General features: G+C 47.0%; 1 protein-coding gene across 5 annotated transcripts in view; it reads left to right on the top strand.

The window, feature by feature from the left end:
• The window catches only part of Dicer1 (dicer 1 ribonuclease III), a 64991-nt gene extending 47232 nt beyond the window's left edge, over positions 1 to 17759 (top strand). For 4 of the 5 annotated variants that reach the window (XM_087552903.1, XM_087552906.1, XM_087552904.1 and 1 more), the window contains 7 exons: positions 856 to 1636; positions 4870 to 5025; positions 8335 to 9211; positions 10840 to 11108; positions 13083 to 13245; positions 13346 to 13421; positions 13724 to 17759. In XM_087552903.1, coding sequence (XP_087409029.1) covers positions 856 to 1636; positions 4870 to 5025; positions 8335 to 9211; positions 10840 to 11108; positions 13083 to 13245; positions 13346 to 13421; positions 13724 to 13889 — 2488 coding nt within the window. In that variant the 3' untranslated portion in view covers positions 13890 to 17759. 5 annotated transcript variants of the gene reach the window in all.
• The last annotated feature ends 4969 nt before the right edge of the window (positions 17760 to 22728 follow it).

Here is a 22728-nt window from a genome sequence, read left to right as displayed (position 1 = left end):
CTGGCCAGAAATTTGATTTGCAACAAAATGGAATTAAGTTAAAATTGTATTTTTCTTATAGTTTCTAAAAGATGAAAAAGAAAATGTGGACATTTAACACATGAAAAGAAACCACACTGCTTATCCCTTTAGTAGCAGGCTAGACCATTGAGCCCTTTGTTCTTGACAAGTTAGAGAGTCCTGAGACAGAATCATTGTTTTTAGTGGTGATGCTGAGATGAGGGTGAGAACAGCTATCGTTCTTCTCAGAACTAACCTCATGCTCTTAAGCAGCAGCCTTTGCTCGTTCTTATCCAGGTCACTTTTTCCCCTAGTGAGGTTCTGTATACCAAAGGCATTGTCGTTGTAATCACTGACATTGAGTTTGGTTATATAGGTAGTTGTAGGGGTTGAAAGCATCTTAACCTAGTACTGTGAACAGCAATCACAGTTACGTTACCTGAGTACTTGATACAGTCTGCAGCACAAGTTTAAACAACATACTCTGAGATAGGATGTACTGACTTCATTTCCAAGAGCAGAAGTTAAGGCACAGAGAAAGTTTGTAAGTTGCTTGAATCTGCTCTCTTGGTTCAGCAGAAATCTGGAGGGGAGCCACTAAGTCAGTGGCTCTGGGTCCTGCAGGACCTCCACCTTGGGTCTTCTCAGTCAGCTCTGCAGAGGTCAAGGCAGTAAGGTGCCGTGCAGTGGAACTGACTGCAGAGTCCCGTCGCAGTCAGTTCAGCCTGGAAGTGTGATTGTCTTCTTAGGATAACCTTTAGAGTTGCTTGCTTTGTTTGTTTTTAACTCAAAATGTTGCTTTTCTGAGCTTACCCTTTGGAGGATTGATAGAAAGTTATTAAAATGTCTTTGCAGATACCCTAACTTAGACTTCGGGTGGAAAAAGTCTATTGATAGCAAGTCTTTCATCTCAACCTGTAACTCCTCGTTGGCTGAGAGTGATAATTACTGTAAGCACAGCACAACTGTAGTCCCTGAAAATGCTGCACATCAAGGTGCTACTAGACCCTCCTTAGAAAACCATGACCAAATGTCTGTGAACTGCAAAAGGTTGCCCGCCGAGTCACCTGCTAAGCTCCAAAGTGAGGTTTCAGTGGATCTTACAGCAATCAATGGTCTTTCTTACAATAAAAGCCTTGCCAATGGCAGTTATGATTTAGTTAACAGAGACTTTTGCCAAGGAAATCAGCTGACTTACTTCAAGCAGGAAATACCTGTACAACCAACTACCTCATATCCCATTCAGAATTTATACAATTATGAGAACCAGCCCACGCCCAGCAATGAATGTCCTCTACTGAGTAATAAGTACCTTGATGGGAACGCTAACACATCTACCTCAGACGGAAGCCCCGCAGGGTCCCCAAGGCCTGCCATGATGACTGCTGTTGAAGCACTGGAGGGCAGGACAGACTCTGAGCAGAGCCCTTCTGTGGGGCACTCCTCAAGGACTCTCGGCCCCAACCCAGGACTGATTCTTCAGGCTTTGACACTGTCGAACGCTAGCGATGGGTTTAACCTAGAGCGGCTTGAGATGCTTGGCGACTCCTTCTTAAAGCACGCTATCACCACGTATCTGTTTTGCACATACCCTGATGCTCATGAGGGCCGCCTTTCATATATGAGAAGCAAAAAGGTAAGGCACAATTCTTATTCTGAGCTGTTGCTTCTTCAGTGTGCCTGAAAACGGGGCAGGTTACCCATGGGGAGTTCTCATTCATGAGTCAGTACAGCCGCTTCTCAATCTAGTCCGTTAGGGCCAGCAATGCCCATGGAGGCATTGCCCAGTAGGTGACATGAGGGTATACCAATGGTACAGCCAGGCTGTGGGGTTGATCTTCTCTACTGGTAAAAGTTCAGTTTAAACTAAACTCTTTGTGCAAATGGGGGAACTTTCAGACCCTAAGAGGGTAGAAATTGCTGTGAACAAGGGTTTGCACTTGAGTAAGATGCAGTCATTCCAAGAGTTGCACTTCGTCCATATTTCAGAGAGCCAGGCAATGGAAGGATATTAGGCTTTACCCAGTATACCCAGTATTGCTCCCTTAGTTCTGAGCAGTTGCTCTGCAGCCCCACGGAAGAGTAGGTTGTTTTTATTTTCCTACATGTACATAATGTATGTGTATATGTGCATGCACATGTAAGTATGCTCGCCTGTGTGTTCAAGCTGCAGGTCTATCTGAGGTATCATCTATCAGTTTCTACCTTATTTTTTGAGGCAGGACCTCTCAGAGCTTGGAGTTCACTGATTGAGCTAGACTAGTCTCAAGCCCCTGGGATCCTGCCTGTCCTGTGTGGCTGCCCCCAGCACTGGGGTTACAGGTAGCACTGCTGTGCCTGGCTTTTTATTTTGGTTCCAGAGATCCAGACTTAGGTGTTGATGTTTGCAGAGCCTCAGTTCATAAGCTTAGTGTAGAAGAATAGCAATAAGGTAAGATATTTAAATGGTCGGAAAATATAAAGCAGGACCCTGACAATTTACAAAGCTGCTAATGACCTAGCATTGGAAGGATGGGGTGTCACTTGTGATTCAAAGAAGGTGCTCATGGGAAACCTTACAGTGCAAAAGAAAGCTAATGATGTGAAGAGTGTGGTAGCATTCAGTAAAGAAAGGCAGTGACAATGAGGACTGAGGAACCAGCTGAGGGAGGCTGGGAGAGATGAGGCCAAGCTGTACGCAGGGGAGGTTGTGCGTGCTATGCATGCTATAACCTGAAGTTTGAGCAAGGAGATAACACTGTTAATAGAGTGATCATTAAAGAGACTGACGTGCCACTGGCTGTAGTGTAGGCTGAAGAGCACAGCCAAGCCAAAAGGAGAGCAGAAGGGGACTGAAGTGAGTAGAGATTTCATAAGAGGTGATCCTTTGGGGCTGGGGATTTAGCTCAGTGGTAGAGCGCTTACCTAGGAAGCGCAAGGCCCTGGGTTCGGTCCCCAGCTCCGAAAAAAAAAAAGAACAAAAAAAGAAGTGATCCTTTAACTGCTTGTTCTACTGGACTCTCTTCTAATCCCTTTATATAGAACATGTATGTCACGGTATAGAGAGAAATACATAGGCTAATTTAAAACTTTTCTTATACCCTAGAGAGGTGTGTGTTTGTATATCCCCACTTAATAGGCCAGGACAGTGAGGCAGGAGAGGCTAACACATGCAGTAGGTGGCAGACAGTGTAGCTGTGGGCCTCTTACCTATCACCGTCATGGCAGCTTGCTTTTGAATACCAGACTTGTGAACATTTTACAAACAACACTGTTCTTCTCTGCCAGCTCCTCGTAGTTAGATATGCCACCATTTTGTAAATGAACAGACTGCTCCCCAGACAGTGGGTTAGCTTGTGTTGGGTCATTCCTAGTCCCAGGTCTTTAGTTGAGTATGTCTGAGACTAGAGGCCACACCTGCTGGCTGCCTTCTCAGTGTTCTTCAGACAGTCCACTGGTGAGGCCCTGACAACTGTGACAGTGTGGCCATGATGGGCAGTGACAGTGGCAGGTGTCAGGAGGAAGACATGGAGGGAGCTCTTGGGGCTCCTTACAAGAGGAAGGTCAGTCAGTGAAGACGGATGAAGTAAGAATAGCAGACCCTATTAAGCAAGAAGGGTACGACTTTATTTCAAAACGTCATCCATTCGTCTGTAGAAATAATTATCGTGTCCTCTGCCTGGTATCAAGGTAGGTTCAGCATCCTCTTCCAGACAGACCCTGACCCAGACTCCAGCTTGCCAGTCTTAACACAAGCTTCATGCCCACTGTACAGCCTGTGTCTTTGCTCAGGCTAGCCCCTGCATGTGATCATCCTCATCGCCACCTACTACTTGAATTTTGCCTCATAACAAGTCCTTAGTGTATCTTTTCCGTTCCACTGAGCATTTCTCTTAATTTGGAATGTTCCTCCCCCTCCCCCCCATTGCTGTCTTCCTCTTGGGATGCTCTTACATAGCATGGGGAAGGAAACCAGCATTTATGTACATTTATGTATGTCGGCTCCATGGTAAACAGCTGAGAAGTGTGTTGGCTCCTGCTGGCCCCAAGCAGAGCTGCTGCCACATTGCGAGCACCATTCGTTTCTGCTCCTGCGTGGTTCCTAGCAGACTGGAGCCAGTGCTGAGTGTGGGAGCCAGACGATAGCCAAGCATTGGAGCTCATGGAGAGGCTCCTGAAGTATCCCAGCAAGTTTTAGAAACTGGAAATGGGATTGATGGTGGTGGTAGATCCTAGTCTCCAAGTCAGAGCTAGACAGAAAGGTCATGTTTTGAGTAAATTAGGGACATGGTAGAGCCATTAGGAAAAGCAAAAGGACAGAGAGGATAGTGAAGCCACCTCAGTGGTGTATGTACAACAGGTGCTCTTCAGCACCTTTTACCCCAGTGCTCTGAGTCCACCTACAACAAAAGAGCCGGATTCGAGAGCCTCAGGACTGGCGTCCTGTTGGCGCTTAGACTCCAGACACACAACATGGTTTTCTATAGTGACAGTTCTCACCTGAAGCACATTTGCCCTTTACTCCTTAGGAATATCACGGCGTCTTGAGTTCCAGGGTCTTGACGTCTTCTGCTCCCTGTTCCACTGGCCATCTTGAATTTCATCACATCAGTCCGTGATTTTAAACTTTGAAATTGAACTCTTTCTTTGACTCATAAGAGGAGTTTATATACATTGGGGTTTTGTGAATTCCATTTTGGATTAAATAATTATTTGACACCAAAGGATATCCAATACTTAGACATTTAGAGTTGTTGTTTTAACTATGTAGTCCTTATAATTGGTTTCCATTTATTTGTGCAATACAAAGAACACTGGCAAAAATGTATGGCGTGCTGTATTTCCCGCCGTGGCTGTCTATGGGTAAGCGTTTATGCCTCTTCTGCCCAGGTCAGCAACTGTAACCTGTACCGCCTTGGCAAGAAGCAGGGACTGCCCAGCCGCATGGTGGTGTCGATATTTGATCCTCCTGTGAATTGGCTTCCTCCTGGTTATGTGGTAAACCAAGACAAAAGTAACTCAGAGAAATGGGAAAAGGATGAAATGGTAAGCTCTCAGCATGCAGCTTTTTTGTTTTTGTTGACTGAAGAATTTTGTCCTTGTTTTCTCTGTGCTGTGTGTTTACCATGTAGTAGATATTTCGTGTGTTGGCAGGCCATCTACGGCTTCAGAAACAGCGTTGGTTTCGTGCAGTGTGATTTCTGCTCCCCCCCACCCCCATTCCAGAGGCATAAACTTCTGTTATGTTTCCACTTAAAAATAAAGTCAGAGCCCTCTCAGGTTCCGTCACTCTCACGTTACAGTGTGTCCTTAGCCATCTGTTGAAGTGACTTTGCAGTGACCTGTGATCTCCAGGCTGTGTCTGGAAGAATTCAGTTCAGCACGGACTAGCTTGGGCAGTGCTAGCCTGGGACTGTGTCCACTTGCCAACTAGACAGCAGTCGCCATGTGGGAAGGCTGCAGTGTACCGGAAAGACTGGAGATTTCTCTTCAGTAGCCACAGCTTCCTTTGTCTTGTCCTGAAGCCACCAGGGGGCAGCTGGGAGAGTTGTCTTGTACTTTGAAGTACCCATCTGTTCAGGCATCGCCGCCTGCCAGATTTATTTTGTATTGATGATAAATGGGCTTGCATCATTTCATTTTTACTTCCGGCTGATAATGGTAACACCATTTCTTTTAGTTTCTGATGTTTCTGTCTCAGTGAGTGTCTGTAGGTGATGTGGTCTCTGAGGCCGCACTGATGTAGGCCTGTGTGCTGAGTATATTTGTAACTCAAGTAGGATTTGACTTACCACAGAAATTCAGTTTAGTTGGAGATCATTAAGAATATTTTAATGCAAATTAAGTCTGAGGATGATATTTGATAATTAATTTATTTTTATTCTTTAGTTTTTTATTGTTTAAAGATTTATGTATTATATATAAGTACACTGTAGCTGTCTTCAGACACACCAGAAGAGGACATCAGATCTCTTTGCAGATGGTTGTGAGCCACCACATAGTTGCTGGGATTTGAACTCAGGACCTCTGGAAGAGCAGTCAGTGCTCTTAACCACTGAATCATCTCTCCAGCCCTGTTATTAATTTATAATACACACATTTGCATATGTCTATACACACATTCACACACATACCTTAGAAAAGTGTAGACTTTACCTTAGAAAAAGTCTGTACTTTCTACAAAAAACAGTCCAGCAGGCCTCATCTTCTGTTTGTATATTTGATCCTTTAGGTAGCAGTGACACACCTGGGCACCAGGGCTTTCCTGACTTACAGGTTACAGCGTTCACTTCTGCTTTCTGTCCTTCTCTGCTGACTCAGCACTTCGGTCCCTAGCACGCACTACCAGACGGTGCAGGCTTTCATCCGTTGCCTTCCACACACTCAATTACTGCCAAGTCACAGAGTGGTTGTGGATTGTGTCCTTCCAGTTCCAGTGTCTGCCCCTAGGTCATACCTGGGTCTCTGAATGCCTCCTAGAAGAGAGAGTGAGGGCAGCTCAGGTAGACAGTACTGTTGAGACACACACAGGCACACAGAGCGCACGTGCACACATACAACATACACGTGCGCACTCTGTTCAAATGCTTGTGCTTTGGACAGCATTTTTGAAGTATAACTCCTCCTTGTGAAAATGAAGAGTCTGCACAGTGCCAGGGACATAAAATGCCCAGGATCACTGGGTGGCAGCACCATGTTACAGAAACATGACTTATGCAGAAGCTTTGCAGTTTAAAACCTCAGGCTAAATAATTCAAATTTGGCCATTTTGTCTTAAGGCCTAAATAATAAAGCTGATATGGTGGCACGTGCTTTTTTCCCATCACCTGGGATATAGAGGCAGGTGGATCTCTGAGTTCAAGGCCAGCCTGGTTTACACAGTGAGTTCCAGGCCACTCATGTTATCTTGGAAAAACTGAAAAGTTTTGACAGGATATAGTTTTCTGAGATTTGCCACTAGCTGGGTGCTTTGCCTGCATGTCTGTGCACCTTGTAGATGCTGGTACCTGCAGAGGCCAGAAGAGGGCATTGGATCTGGCATTAGAGGTGGTTATAAACTGCTATGTTGGTGCTGAGAACTGAACCCAGATGGTCTGGCGAGAGCAGTCGGTATTATTAATATCTGAGCCACCCTTTGGACCCCAGTTGATGGTTTGGTATTTTGTATTTTTCAAATGGATTTTTGGTGGTTTTTTGTTTGTTTGTTTGTTTGTTTTTTATTGATTGCATATGATTACAAGGCTAGACTCAGATATTCTTTTTTCAAACAAACACCCAATTTCTATCTTTTTTGAGTCTGGTTTAAAATGAAACGTATGCCTTGTTTTACAATCAAATGGAAAATAGTTTGAAAGGGTTTTGTCACAATATTCTGGAAAGTTGTTTCAATCAAAGTTGAAGCTTGCTGTCCTGCGCCTGCCCGAGTAGAGTGGTGGTGCTGTGCGTTCATGTGTCGTCTTGGTGGCACTGCAGACATTGCACTTCTTAGCATTGCAGAAGATGACCTCACTGGCGAATCACAGCCCATTATTAAAGTTGCCAGTCACAAACAAGCTTTTGCCAGGAAAGTTGGAATTAGCAAAGATTTTTGACAGAACTGAGATTATTGTGTTTCATGTTAGTCTAAATTTTCTTCTGTTCTGTCAGCCTGCTAGGATCCTGAGTACCAGGGCTCAGAACAGAGGGTGGAAGAAGAATTTCCCAAATTTGTACCTTCTTTCAGTGATCATGTTTATTTTTAATTTTTAAAGCAAAGCAGTTTAATTTTACATTGTAGCCAATGTTTTTTTGGTTTGAAGTGTGGAAGTAGAAAGAAAAACTATTGTAAAACCCTCCTACAGTTTTTAGTGGTAAAGATTTTTAGAAATAATTTTGTCTGCTTTTATATTATGTTCTTAATTGAAAAGATAATGCTTTTTCTACATCTGGGATTTCATTTTGTTGCTTTGAAAGTCAGGCAACCACATTTTCACATGCCGATAGCCAAGTGGAAGGCAGGCCTGTGAGGGCACCAGAGGGCTCTTCTGTCCTCAGAGTCAGGCTGCTCACAGACGTTCTGCATGGCGGACATCAAGTTTAACTTTATCCTTGTTCCGAATTCTTCTCTACAGATTTATACTGGATAAAGGTCATTTTATAACATAGAAAATGAACATTCAAAGAGCATGTTTGACTCTGTTTATATGATTAAATAACTTATTTTATGTTAATTGAAAACAAATGGCCATGATTTTTAAAGTTGCCTTTTAGTATTTGTGGTTGTCATTTGAAATTATCCATGACCCTTGCTTTTATTGAGTTTCAAACCCTTTAAAACAGCAGCTCTGTCTCTCCTCCTTCCCGTCCCCATTTCAGACAAAAGACTGCTTGCTGGCTAATGGCAAACTGGGTGAGGACTGTGAGGAGGAGGAGGAGGAGGAGCTGGCGTGGAGGGCTCCCAAGGAGGAGGCTGAGTATGAAGACGACCTCCTGGAGTATGACCAGGAGCACATTCAGTTTATAGACAGCATGCTAATGGGCTCAGGGGCCTTTGTGAAGAAAATCCCTCTTTCCCCCTTTTCCACCTCTGATTCTGCATATGAATGGAAAATGCCCAAAAAGGCCTCCCTGGGCAGTGTGCCGTTTTCCTCAGACCTTGAGGATTTTGATTACAGCTCTTGGGATGCAATGTGCTATCTGGATCCTAGCAAAGCCGTTGAAGAGGATGACTTTGTGGTAGGTTTCTGGAATCCATCAGAAGAAAACTGTGGCGTGGACACAGGGAAGCAGTCCATTTCTTACGACTTGCACACTGAGCAGTGCATCGCGGACAAGAGCATAGCGGACTGCGTGGAGGCCCTGCTGGGCTGTTACTTAACCAGCTGTGGTGAGAGGGCTGCTCAGCTCTTCCTCTGCTCGCTGGGGCTGAAGGTGCTCCCAGTCATCAAAAGGACCAGCCGGGACAAGGCCTCGTACCCTGCTCAGGAGAACTCAAGCAGCCAACAGAAGAGCCCTTCAGGGAGCTGTGCTGCTGCAGTCAGTCCCCGCTCCTCTGCAGGGAAAGACTTGGAGTATGGCTGCTTGAAGATCCCGCCAAGGTGTATGTTTGACCATCCAGATGCAGAGAAAACCCTGAACCACCTCATATCTGGGTTTGAAAATTTTGAAAAGAAAATCAACTACATATTCAAGAATAAGGCTTACCTTCTGCAGGCTTTTACACATGCCTCCTACCACTACAACACTATTACTGGTAAGGATCCCCAGGGCCACACTCCTGTCCCAAAGCAGGAGACTTTGTGTATTGTTTTGGCCTTACACAAATAAGGTCTATGCATGCACAGTGTTAGTGCTCAGTACGCATGGCTGTGGGAGGAAGTAAAAGAGAGCAGAACTCGTAACGTCCCTATCTGCTGGGGAGTCAGAATGCTTGGTGAGGTGGCTGCCAGGGTGTGGCTCCTGCATCCTCCAGGAGGCATTTCACATGCTGCTTGTGGAGAAAGGGAGCCTGGTGCCTTTCTTAGGCTCACCGCTCATCACTGCTTTAGCTTCTGGTTTCACTCCTGTTTTCTGGATGCATTTCTACGTCTTTTTGTTGTTCCTAAACAAAGGCACCTCTCTTCCTGTCTTTTTAAATCTGAAGATGAGAAAATTAAACAAACCCTCTGCAGGAGGGGTCATTATGCCTGCTGCACAGTGCTTGCCTTTCCTCCTGATTAACAGTGTCTCACTATCCAAGAGGCTTTAGAACTAGTCAGTCCAGCTTGTGAGCCCAGAGAAAGCTTATGGTTTGCTTTCTGTGCGAGAATATCAGGGTGTCAAAGCAGAATGAAAAGCTTGTAGTTTGGATGTAAAAGCCGTGTAGGTTAACACTGTTTACAAAATGTTAACCCTGACAGTGACAGCCCAGGGTAAAGCCTGCTTTTCTTTATAGAGAGGAAATGCTGTGGTCACCCATTGCTAGAGATGGTGAGACCTGGGTGCTAGCCTGGGTGCTAGCCTGGGTGCTAGCCTGTGGTCCACCCATTGCTAGAGATGGTGAGACCTGGGTGCTAGCCTGGGTGCTAGCCTGTGGTCCACCCATTGCTAGAGATGGTGAGACCTGGGTGCTAGCCTGGGTTGTCTTCTTTTCACCTCTTCACCCACTGGATACTCTGGAACAGGTCACTTCTGTCCCAGCTTCATTTTCTCGGCTCAGTGGATTCTTTTAATGGCTCTGAGGAATTGAAGGTGCTGGTCAGCACTGGTATCTTTTTTCATTCTGACAAGCAGTCCTCTTTGTACCTAGCACACAGTTCTTTCTTAGTCCCGTGGTTTGTCCAGTCCAGTATGTCTAGTTTGAGTTGAAGAGTCATGTTTTCCCTGCTGCTATCCCATGTAACCTACAATGTGAAAGTATTAAGGAATTATTTCACTTAACACACTTGCAGAGTATGGGTGACACACTGCCTTGATGGCAATGGACAGAAGGCATGTGTGCCATGTATGGCTTTCCTGAGAGGCCAGCATGGTAATAGAGACTCAGGAGTGATGCTTAGTGCTTCTCTGGCCAGTGTAGTGTCCAAGGAAAGAGGAGCTAGGACCTGGATTGCATCTGGAAAGTGGCTTTTCCCCTCCAAAGTAAGCATATCATTTGGCCACTGGAAGATCATATGGCCCAATTTATGTATAATAAATATGCTTTCAATTACCATTAACACGTCCAGTGCATTAGGGAGTCTATGCCCAGTAATTTCACTGAGGAGGGAAATGGAAATGCTCCTCAGGAGAAATCTCAAGGAGCCTGGGCTGCAGCTTTCCCATCAGCCCCCATGCAGACGCAGTGTGCAGAAATGCATGTGCTCATGCAGGCTCATCATTGCACTTTGGGTCTCTGTGCAGATTGTTACCAGCGCTTAGAATTCCTGGGAGATGCGATTTTGGACTACCTCATAACCAAGCACCTTTATGAAGACCCACGGCAGCATTCTCCAGGGGTCCTGACTGACCTGCGCTCTGCCCTGGTCAATAACACCATCTTTGCGTCGCTGGCTGTGAAGTATGACTACCACAAGTACTTTAAAGCCGTCTCTCCTGAGCTCTTCCACGTCATTGATGACTTCGTGCAGTTTCAGCTGGAGAAGAACGAGATGCAAGGAATGGACTCTGAGGTTAGTGCTGTTTAAACCGTGAACGAGGAGCAGAGGGAAGCAGCTGACTGTGAGTTTGGGCAGTTTGAGTGCTGACTCGTGGCTGTCCAGAGGGGTCGTTGCAGGCCAGACCAGGTTGCCCGCATGCTGCCTGATCTCCAGCACAACCGGGAATGACTTGCCTCACTTGGGTAAGCCTTTGAAACTTGACTGCCCACTCCGTGGACCAAGTGGTCATTGGGGCAAGGAGCCTGGGTTTTCAGTTACCCCAGAGAGGCTCCTACAGCAGGCATAGACAGTTAGAGAAGTACAACTCGTCTCATTCCCCAAAGTGTCCTTTGCCTGACACCACAGGATAATCTGTTCCTGTCTTTTCTAAGTGGGTCAGGTAAGCCTCACAAATGTACACTTGCATTGTTGAAGTGGGAACTCTTATTGAAAAGCAGACTGAAGTTTGTAAGCTTTGGGTGCTGGGAGGCATCTGCCACTGGGCCGAGCTGCTTGGCTCGGATGCGTGCGTGCAGCACAGGGCGCTGGCTGTAGGCAGTGATGGTGCTCAGCTTCCTGCACCTGACCCAAGGAGCTTCCATTTCAGTGGAGGGCTTTGTTCTCGGGTCACTGTCCTTATTTTAACTTTTGCCATCTCTCCTACGATCACTGCAAACTGTTGGAATAGTAAGTCTGGGGCTGAAGCCCTGGCAGTAAAACAGCAGGGCTCCTGCTCCTCCTTGCGTCTGTTAGCAGTCACAGCCACAATCGACGGTGAGGGGTGTCCTGTGTCGATTGCTATCTCATTCTTTACAGATATTTAAGCTCTAAGTTTGTGGAGTTCACTAAAACTAAATTCAAGCCCTCTTGGTGCCGACGAAGGGCTTATCAGCTCTGTCAGTTTTCTCCAGTCTTCGCTGCCCTTTATCACGTACGAGCGGCCAGTACTTGGCTCTTCTAACTGAGCTAGTTTGTCTCAAGAAGTCTGTCTGTCTGGGTCTCAGCTTCCTTAGCTGTAAGAAGAGGGAACTAACCTGCCAGGTTTGACATTTCCTGTTTATCCTCGAGCCATGGGGTATGGGTCATGAATATCAAGATTGTAATATATTGACTAATTTGTGTACAAGTTAAAATTTCCCCTTTCCTTCACTATAATTTGTGCTTTGTTGTTATTAGAAAATATAAGTAAACAAAAAAAGAGAATTGGAGCTATCTAGTTATGCAGTCCTCAGGCTGTCAGCATTAGCTTTTGGCGATACACTGTCGCTGATGAGTCCAGACCTCATGTATACAGAGACTGGAGCTCCCCACTGCAGCTGCTCCCTCACATGCTGTGCTCGCACTCGCAGCTGAGGGCTGACCGCCACCATGATCATCTTGAGAGGGCTCATTTCCTCCAATGAGTCTTCTCAGGGGTTCAATAGCTTTAGTTAGGACGCTTAGTGAGCGTGAGTGTGATACAGAGGCTTGCGCATGCAGTTAGCTATTGCCAGAGATAGGACGGGCGCACTAAAGAACTGTGGGCTCTACACAGCTACTGTTTTATCCCGTGGGTCTGAGTACGCACTGTGTCAGCTATGCTGTCATAGTGAGTGTAGTTCATGTTTCAGTGATTGGGAGCCTGGAGGGAAAGGGCTTCAGAAAGGATTTCTCTGCCCAGAAAGTGGTGGTCTCTAACCTCATCCCCACACTGTTGTTGCTCTTGCTAGGTGCTAAGGAGGGCCTTTTCTGAGAAAGGCAGTTATTTGGTTGCAGGTGACTGTGACAGTGTTTAACTTGTAATTCTGGATTACACTTAAGTTCTGTTCTAATTTACAAGTGTTTTCCCTTTGCTGGGCACAGGTACTTGTCACTTTGGTTCTTGGGAATGTGGTTTTGGAATACTCACTGCTGTGAAGCAGGCGCACGTGGTGTTGGTTACTCTTGTTAACGGCAGCTAAGAGAACCCAGTCTGGGGATAGATAGCCTTTGAAGGTGCCTATTTGACAAGTCACTTTTCTTCAATAGCTTAGGAGATCCGAGGAGGATGAGGAGAAAGAAGAGGATATTGAAGTCCCCAAGGCCATGGGAGACATTTTTGAGTCTCTTGCTGGTGCCATTTATATGGACAGTGGGATGTCCCTGGAGGTGGTCTGGCAGGTGTACTATCCGATGATGCGGCCTCTAATAGGTACAGTGTGGGCTCTTTCCCCCCGGTGTATACAAGACCACTGTTTAAAATGCTTTTGGGGCCTTTAGTCACCTTATATAATCTTTTATTTTGATTATAGAAAAGTTTTCTGCAAATGTGCCTCGTTCTCCGGTAAGAGAATTGCTTGAGATGGAACCAGAAACTGCCAAGTTTAGGTAAGCAGGGCGCGTGCCTGTAGAACCTTACACAAGGCTTCTCAAGAAACCATAACTACTGACTGAGAGCGTCTGGGCCTGCTTCCTCCCAGCCTCCATGTTGGTCTGACCACTGCTCTTTTCCTTTTTGTTTTCATAAAGTGAAGTCATGGGAGTGCGGGAGGGGAGAGCGGCCTGTGTGTGATGAGGCCTAGTACACGGTCAGCTCAGAGGCCAGACTTGGCCCAGGAGGGCTAGAGGTGCTGACTGACAGTAATAACAAATACTTGTGATTTCTAACTCAACTGTCTGGGGTTTTGCAGCCCAGCGGAGAGAACTTACGATGGGAAGGTCAGAGTCACCGTGGAAGTGGTGGGAAAGGGGAAGTTTAAAGGTGTCGGCCGGAGCTACAGGATCGCAAAGTCTGCTGCAGCACGAAGAGCCCTCCGCAGCCTCAAAGCTAACCAGCCTCTGGTTCCTAACAGCTGAAGCTTCCAGACTCACAGGCGGCAAGGCAGTGACCAGAACCATAGCAGCACACCACAAAGGATGACTCAAGCCGACACAGAGCAGAAAGATTGACGGCAGAACTTAAAGTTTGATAATGAGATAGATAACAGAATAAAACCTTTAATATGTGTATAAACTCTTTGGAACTAATTGTAGCTTTAGTTTTTGCGCAGACACAATCTTGTCTTCTTTATCCACCCTGCTTTGTTTAGTCACAGGAGCGCTTTGATGCTGGTGTTTATTGGCGAGTTTTTAAATCACTTTGACAGGTTTCTGGGTTTTTATTTGTTTGTTTTTGTTTTCACATTTCATTTCTGTTGACTTGACTTGGCTTGGTGTTAGAGATCATGGAGCTTAACCCTCTGACAGTCCCTAGAGCTCGGGGGTCCTGACCCTGCGGTTCCTCCACACCAGTGCCTGTTTGCTGCAGTTGTCAAGCCCAGCAAAGCAGAACAGTTTGCAAAGGAAGCTCTGGTGTTGTGGAGGGCAGTGGAGGAAGGGGCGGGGCAGCCCCCTGTCGCTGTGGCACATAGTAGTAAGGGACAGACTTGGAGTCAGTGTTGGCCATCGATGAGTCGAGGCCAGGTTTTCAGAGGTCACGTAGTGCTGCAGAGGGCTCTTGCCTTAAAAGTACGGGCCTGATAGTTTGCTTTCTTATCTTGCCTTCCCGGGTTATGCATTGGATGAGATGGGTGGCAGCTCACCAGAGCACCTGCACCAGAATTACTGCAGTAGGATTTCTGTTGCGTGTCCTGAAAACATTCGAAAACCCGGCGTGAGTAGATGGAGTTTTAAAGCACCATTATAGACAGGATATGTGGCTAGATGCCCAGTTTTCCTCAGAACTTTCTGCCAGGGGTCCCAGTGGTGGAAGTGCTTGCCCAGTCGACCATTGTTCATTGACAAAATGAGCCTGAGATGCAGTCCGCCTAGATAGACATGCCGCAGGTTTGTACTGGAGCACGTCCTGGCAGTGTTGCCAGAGTCACCCATGCTGGGCCGTCAGTCTCATGGGGTCAGCATTGAGGCAGACTGCCAGGACTGACTCGTCTGGGGTGGAAGTCGTGAGTTTAGATAAACTAGGTCCTTAGTTCATCTCAGAATCAGAGAAACTAAAGCTGTTTAGGCATTTGCTGAAGCGCCTGGACCGGGCTTGTGGGCCCTCTTCACTTACACACCTCAGTCCCCTCCCTTTGCGTGCATTTTCCCGTTGGTGCTATGTTTATGTATCATGCTTGAAGTTTAATTTTTTGCACTGTGACTATAATACCTCTTAATTTACATTTTAAAATGCTATATGGGTTGCTCATGCCCTCCCACCGACATACAGGAGAGTTTTGCTGCATTTAGCCCTATTACGCTTGAAGTTTCAGCACGCTGAGCCAGGGTGGCTCGTGCTTCCCACACGTCTTCTGAGGCTGATGCTTCATGCAATGCTGCACTTAGGTTCCAGTCACCTTTGGCTTCACTGCACCATCCGCTCGAGAGAGACGCCGTGTGCGCTGAGCACTCGGGCTGTCAGGTACCCCACGTGAAGGGGGGGAGAGTGAGCTTCTCCAAGGATTACGTAATTGCCCATCTGAAAATCGGGATCTGAATTAGTGTTTGGTGAAATCAATTTGGCTGACTCATCTTAAATATTTAATTCTAACTTGAAATTGTAGTTGTCTATTTGATTTAGAACATCCCTCTCCCCCATGCACACACACACACACACATACACACACACACACACACACACACACCCCTACATACAAACACACACCCCCCCACACACACACACAAACCTTAATGCAAGACATCATAGCATGTGCAAACCAGGTGATCTTTTGAATGTTGTAGCTATAATTTGTACAGTGAGATAGTAAGGTAGGGTGGGATTGTGGGAGGTGGAATTTGTTGTCCTATTACCGTCTCTTGGTAATTTATAAACTACCTGATTCTCTGCATTGTGATTTGTGCATTTATGTCCTGGGGTGCTCTGGCATCCTGGCACCAAAATCAGACTGTTTTACAGTTCCATTCCTGGTGGAAGAAAATGCCTCAATATATTTTGTAACCATAAGGAGAGTATTTTTTTGTTAATATTAAAAAGATCAGAATTGGATATGCTTAGATCATCCATTCTCAGGGCTCAAATTTTATGCCACTATTCAGAATGTTGTATCAGTAGCAAACTTGGGCTGTTTTTCCTTTTATCCCCCCGTACCCGCCTCTTTTTGGTTGTTGTTTGATAAAAGTACCTGAAAATTAATTTGACCCACAGTTTGAATCATACTGTGATTTACCCAGAGACCAAGTTGGGGAATCAGAAGTACGATGACGAGTTAGACACACGCGAAGATCAGGAATGCATTTGTGTTGGGGAGTTGTCCCCAGGCTCTCACTGGTTGAAAGACTGCATTTTAGAGAAAAGTTGTTCTGTTCCCTCCCGTGATGACTTCGTGTGCCTCCCCTGCCAGTGTAGCAGGAGGAGGAGAAGCCAGCCAGCGGCTGTGAGGACGAGGTGGGCCGCTGCACAGATGCTGTGGCTGTGCGTGAGCTCCTGGGGTGCTGCAGTACTGGGACACCCCCTGTGGCCCCTTGGCAATCCCAGCCGTACAGAGGGAGGGAGGGAGGCCCTGTCTTCTGTTGGGTTGTGTCCATGAAGCATGGGCTGGCCAGTGTTCCAGAGGGGAGGCCTGTGGTTCTGACTTGACAACATACGGGGATGCCTACAGCTTGTCACACACTTGCACACTTTAGCTATTATTATTACTTTGTCTGTGGCATTTTCTTCTGTCTGTAAAGTGAAAGCACGGCAGAAATGTGTTGACTGAACACTTAATTATGCTTTTTAAATGTTTTGGTTACGTTTCTTTTTTCATTTATATTATATGAAATGATTAAATTTAGAATAACCTCTAACACTCCTATAATTATCATTTAAAATACTGATGTTTTTATTGTCTCGACAGTAGTCCGTCCTCAGAACAGTGCAGACACACTGTGTGATTAGCAGGGACTTGAGGCTGTTTTGGTTCTGCCGTTCAGTTCCTGTGTACAGTCGCTCACCAGCAGCCACCAGACAGTGGCTGCGAGCGTGGAGAACAGTCAAAAATCCACAACCTCCCGGTTTGCTTGTAGGGCCTATTGATTTAAAACTACTCCTTGCTCGGTGAAGGCACCTAGTCCTCCTGCACAAACGTAACGCTGGCAAACGGAGGCCTTGCACCTTTATTTCACAGCCCCTGAGCTGAGCCGCCAGCCGCATCCTTAGCCAACTGTGTCTGCAGCGGGCTCTGTGTCTCCTCTGTGCTTAACAACGTCCGAGAACCCATAGCTTCCCACCTGCTGATCGCTTCTCTGGAATTTAATTATTTTTCAATAAATTCTGTAGTTTATACTGTATATGAGACATTTTAAAGATAGTTGAAATGACTGTAAAGGTGGTGTGTCTGCCATGGAGACCGTGTGTTGTCCACTGGCAGGGAAAATGATCACCTCTAACTTGCAGATAGTACTTTATTCATTATTTTCTTGTCTGTTTTTCTTTGCTAAACAACCACAGACAGTTTCAGTGTCATAGATGGCCCCAGAGTTTGCCTCGGCTGCTGGTTCCATAGCGGAAGAACGCATCTGCCTTCTCTGCTGTAAATAAAGGGGAGTCACTAGCGAAGTCAGGCTGAGCGTTCCGCTGACAATGAACTACGTCCGTCACATGCTGCAGCCTTTTAAAGAAACGTATTTGTGCATACAGCGGTCACTGTAGAGCTGCAACAGCACCTCCGGACCACAGTCACCTTTAGCTTTCCGTTCCGTTTGTTTTTCTTTTTAATAATTGTAGCCAATAAAGTTATTGTCTGTTCACTCTGTGTCTTTTTATCTTCCTTTTTTGTTTTTGTTTTAATGTTTTTACTTAGTGCAGTGTAAACAGTTCAGTTGTAGCAGGGTGGTCTCCAAAGGTTTTCATCCCATAGAAAAGCTCACGAGTTGCATATTTTAGTAAGCTTGCGTTCCTGAGAGATGACACAGTAACAGTTGTCCTCTGACGGCCTCTGTAATAGCACTGTGCTTTGCTGAAATCCCACCGTGCTGGTTGGTGTGTGCCAACTCTTGGATTGTCTCTGACTTACTTGATGCGTTCCTTATTGAATTAGGTTAGTTTGAAACAAAGCGGACAGAATGTTCACTTCCAGATCCTCGGAACACATTTCCACCATTGTTGCTTAAGTGAAGATTTTATTAGTTTAAACTTTTAACATTTCCAAAAGTCAGGAACATGAGAGGGTCACCAGGCTGTGAGGAGATGGTAAGTGGGTAGAATGTAGTTTCTTTTCTGTACATTTTAGCACCCATGAGCATTCCCTTCTCACTTTGACAAGGCAGCACTCTGAGTACACACTCACATGGTACTTCTTAATAAAACTAGCAGATTGGTAGAAATTCTGTCGGGGTTGCCTGCTTGGTTTTGTTTTCCGGTAATTCCTAAAGTTAACAACCAGTAATCACTAATGTGTGCACCAACATTCCCTGCCCCAGCCTCTCCCTTTCCCTCTCCCTCTTCCTCCACCCCCCACCTCCCCAGTTCTGAATACTCAAGTTTAGAAAGCACTGAGAGCCAACTTGTAGAGTTGGTACAGAGCCTGACAAACTGAGTAGCCTCCGCCCCACTGGCACGTGCGTCCATAAACCTCTTTCCCTGCAGAGGGGCCTGTGATGGGAAATGGCCTGAGTCAGCCCTGCAGCGGAGCCTGCCTTGGCCCCAAGGACTTCAGCTAACGGCTTGTGGGCCTGTGGTGAGTAAGAGGTAGAAGGGTGGACTAGGCAGGGCCTATGCTAAAGTTCACACTTATGCTCTGTTCCTGACAGTCGTGAGAAGAGCCGCACCAAGAAGATGGTGTGAGCAGGCTAGGGTAGTTCTGGTGGCCTGGCCGCTGTGCTGGGTGGCCTGCTAGCTTAGCTGACTTTAGGGGAAAGGACCGGGGTCCTGTGAAAGACTGGATTGAGCTTGCCAGGTGAGTCTCAAGTCCCTGCCAGATGCCAGTTATTAGTACACATGTACACACACACACACACACACACACACACACACACACACACACACACACACACACCGTGGATAGACTGATGAAGCACGGGGAGGGAGCAGTGAGCTTGAGATTGCGCTGTCGACTGCATCTGAGCAAAGTAAAGCTTCTGAGAACTAAGGCGAGCAGAAGGGCCCCGGGCTGGTGGCAGCTGGGAGAGGAGTGGTTCTTTCCATCAGAGTGAGCTACACTGGGATGTATGCACCTCCCAGCCAAAGCCCGAGGTGCTCTCTCACCCTGTAGAGTGTCAGCATGTTTCTGGTCTGGTAACTCGGCTTCCCTGGGCAGAGGTTGTGGGGGTGGTGGTTGGCGTATGAGCAGAGTCACTAGAAAGTCACTAGCTAGAAGTGAGGGAGGGTTGTTTACATCTCCGAATATTCTCTGGCATTTCTGAGAAACTAATTTCCATGAGCTGCTTACACTCAGGATGGGTTTGCCTTCATCCTCACTCCCTTCCTGTGGAAATAAATCTGCCCTGTGGAATGGAGACGGGTGGATTCTGGAGATATCCAGAGATGTAATACGGCAACACATTTAAAATGTGCTGTTAAAGATGGTTGGGCAGTCGTGGGTGAAATTCGAGTGCCCTTTTCGGGGCTTGTCGTGTTTTGTATGCCTGAGTGCAGTGCAACTCAGGGAGGACTGCATTTCTCTCAACTTCTTTGGCCATAGACACCTTCAAGGTTGCACTTAGTGACATCCCCAAGCAATGTCTTCAGGATATGTGTGGGCACGATCAAACAGCTCGGACGGCATTTGGGACTCCAACCTGATCTGTCACACCAGTAAGTGCCCAGCTGCCCTGCCATTGGGCTAGAAGGGGACCCATTTCTGGCGCAGTGAGCCAGCATGAAGCAGAAGGTTTATGGAGTATGTTTTATATAAAAACCAGTCTCTCTGCTTCTACATATCAGCCTCTAATAATCCTGGAAGGGTGGAGCCATGATCCATGAAGGTTGTCTCCCTCAGAGGAACTAACTGCACCTGACCCAGCTCAGAATGAGGGGTCGTGTCTCCCCCCCCAGGGCCCACTCTGCAGCATCTAAGAACCCCATCTCTGTATTGCCAGGCGTAACTGAAACTTCCCACCCCTGCCATCCACCCTAGCCTCCAGCTGTAGCTCTAGATGCCACCTCCTGTGCTCAACCCCTCAGCTGGGGCCACTGCTGCTTCAAGCTGTGTGCAGCTGAAGTGCGGTGCTGTCCTCGATTCTTACGGTCTCCATTGCCTCTGTGAGAATAGTTACTGGGAAGATGAGTCATAGGAGGACCAGGATGGGCAGCAGAATAAAGGGCAGGGCAATCTCCTGTTTGCTAGGTTGGTTTGTTTTGTGTTTTCTCTTAAAACAATATTTTTGCCAAGGGAAGTGGGAGGGAGCTGGGCCCTTCTGAGTATCAGTACATTGCTGGCTTACGGAGAAAGCAGGGCCTTGGGACACAAGATGTATAGGTATTGAGTGGAGCCCGTAGAAAACTGTCTCAAAAATCTTGACTCTTAAAGCTTTGGTCTGGATGAACACTGCATCTTGTGGTCGATGTTTCTTCTTTAAACTCTGGCTGCTAAACAGCTTAGTTCACTGTTTCAGAGCTCTGGAGACACAGCAGAAAGGAACGTAGGCTCCTGACCTGGTCATAAGCAGTTACATCCTGCGGGGAAAACAAGCTACACCCCAAAAATAGATACTGCCATCTGGTAACGAAGCATTTCTATGGGTAGCGGCTTCTCGTTTTCCCGTTGTCCCCGTTCCTGCTTCCACCCTGTCCTGGAGCTGCATTGGGGCTGTTGTGCTGTTGCTATGAGTTCTCTGGGGAGTGGGTATGGGCGGCAGACAAGCACCGAGGCCTCTGTTGGTCTCCAATGTTTCGAAGCAGCTACTGAGCTGGGCAGGACCTGGCTTGCCTGGTGAGTAGAGCAGTCCTCGGGCAGGCTGCAATCCTCCAGCTCTGCTTCGAACCAGCTACTGCTGGCCTGTCCCTGCCGGGGCCTGTGTGATGCAGGTACAGCTCAAGCCTGCGCTGCTCTGTGCAGCGTGTGACAGCAGGCCTGGCTCTCTATGCTTCAAAGGTGTGCTCTCAGCTTTGCCTTCCGCCTCAAGCAGTTGACAAGTGGCATTAATGGAGATAAGTTTGAACTTTCTGGGGTTCGTTGTTCCTGTTAGTTTTTTTTTTTCCTGTCTTTGTTTTGTTTGAAAGCTGTAAGGTCACTTTGGACTTTTTGTGTATGTGTGGTGGGTTTGCGTGGGAGTGTGGCAGTTTGCTCGTGTGTGCATGAGCATGTGCGTGGAGGCCAGAGGGAAAGCTGAGGTGTGTCGTTCCTCAGGTACCATCTACCTATTTTGAGACAAGTTCTCTCACAGGCTGGAGTTCGCTAAGTAGTGAAGTCTGGTCAGCAGGCCGTTGCCTCCACCTCCCTGGGATCTGAAGCCTATTACATCAGTGATAGGCTTCTCCATAGCCTTTAGTTTTTAAATTATATTCACCTATTCTCGTATGAAGGGCTGAGTCAGGCTGTCCAATGCGCCAATGTGGTCTCGTTTATAAATAGATGATGGAGTCTTTTCAGAACTGAAGCTCTTAGAACTTAGCTCAACTGTTGTTGACAAAGGGAAGGTGCGTATAACCAGCCAGAATCTCTGGGTATCTAGACTATCTGAGGCCCACACATATTCCTAGTCATATAGCTAGTCAGTGGGGAGCATGGAGGGTCATGCCTGAGTGAACCGGGCTCCCTCACTCTTCAGCCAGGTCCTGACCTCTTGTGGTTCTGTCTCCTTCTCTGTACAGTAGGGTTGGCCTGGGAGGCACACTTAAAGTCGGTAAGAATACAGTACCAGAAGACGGGAGCCTAAGGGCGCAAGGCATCTTAGTCAATGTTCCATTACTGTGCAGAGACACCAGGACCACAGCAACTCTCATAAAGGAAAACATTTAACAGACTGGCTTGCAGTTCAGAGGTTACCATCATGGCGGGAAGCATGGTGGCATGCAGGCACACATGCTAGAGAGAAGCTCAGAGTCCTGAGTCTGGATCCAAAGGCAGTATGGAGAGAGAGACAGTGGGCTTGGCTTGAGCATGAAAACCACCCTGAAGCCCACCCTCAATGACACACTTCCTCCAACAAGGCCACACCTCCTAATCCCTGTCAAGTGTCTCCACTCACTAATGAGAGCATTCAAATCCGCGAGCCTATGGGGGTCATTCCTATTCAACCCGCCACATAAGGAGTGAGGCATGCTACCCTTTGAGGGATAAGTAGTTCTCCAGAGGACCTCGCGCTTGTAGTTATGGCGCAGCGATGAGCATCTCCTCACAGGCTGTTCACTATGCTCAGTGTTAGCTGTCATCTTGACAGATTGTAGACTCTCCTGGGAGGTGGGACCGTTCCTCCCTCATAGGGTTCAACTGAATAAAAAAGGGAGAAATGGGTTGAGCACTAGCTCATGCTGACTACAGCGCCATGTGCCCAGCTGCTTCAAGCTCCTCCCCGCCATGGCGGACCATTACCGTTGGACTGTGAACCAGGAGGGACTCTGCCCCTGAGCTTCTTTTCTCTGAGTATTTTATCACAGCAGAAAGCACAGAGATGAAGACACTCATTCTTTGGATGAGAGGCTGTGTGCATTCTGAAGTCGCCAGCTCTGATGAAAGACCAGAACTTCCTTTTCTTCCAGGCAGGACAGGGGGCTAAGTCTCAGGTCTTATGTAGGCTAGGTAAGAGCTCTGCCACTGAGCAGCTACACCAGCCCCAA

Source organism: Rattus norvegicus, chromosome 6 (assembly GCF_021556685.1).
Source record: "Rattus norvegicus strain SHRSP/BbbUtx chromosome 6, alternate assembly SHRSP_T2T, whole genome shotgun sequence".
NCBI classification, from domain to species: domain Eukaryota; kingdom Metazoa; phylum Chordata; class Mammalia; order Rodentia; family Muridae; genus Rattus; species Rattus norvegicus.
The sequence above is the reverse complement of the archived record's forward strand: the minus strand, read 5'-3'. Positions and strand labels throughout refer to the sequence as shown.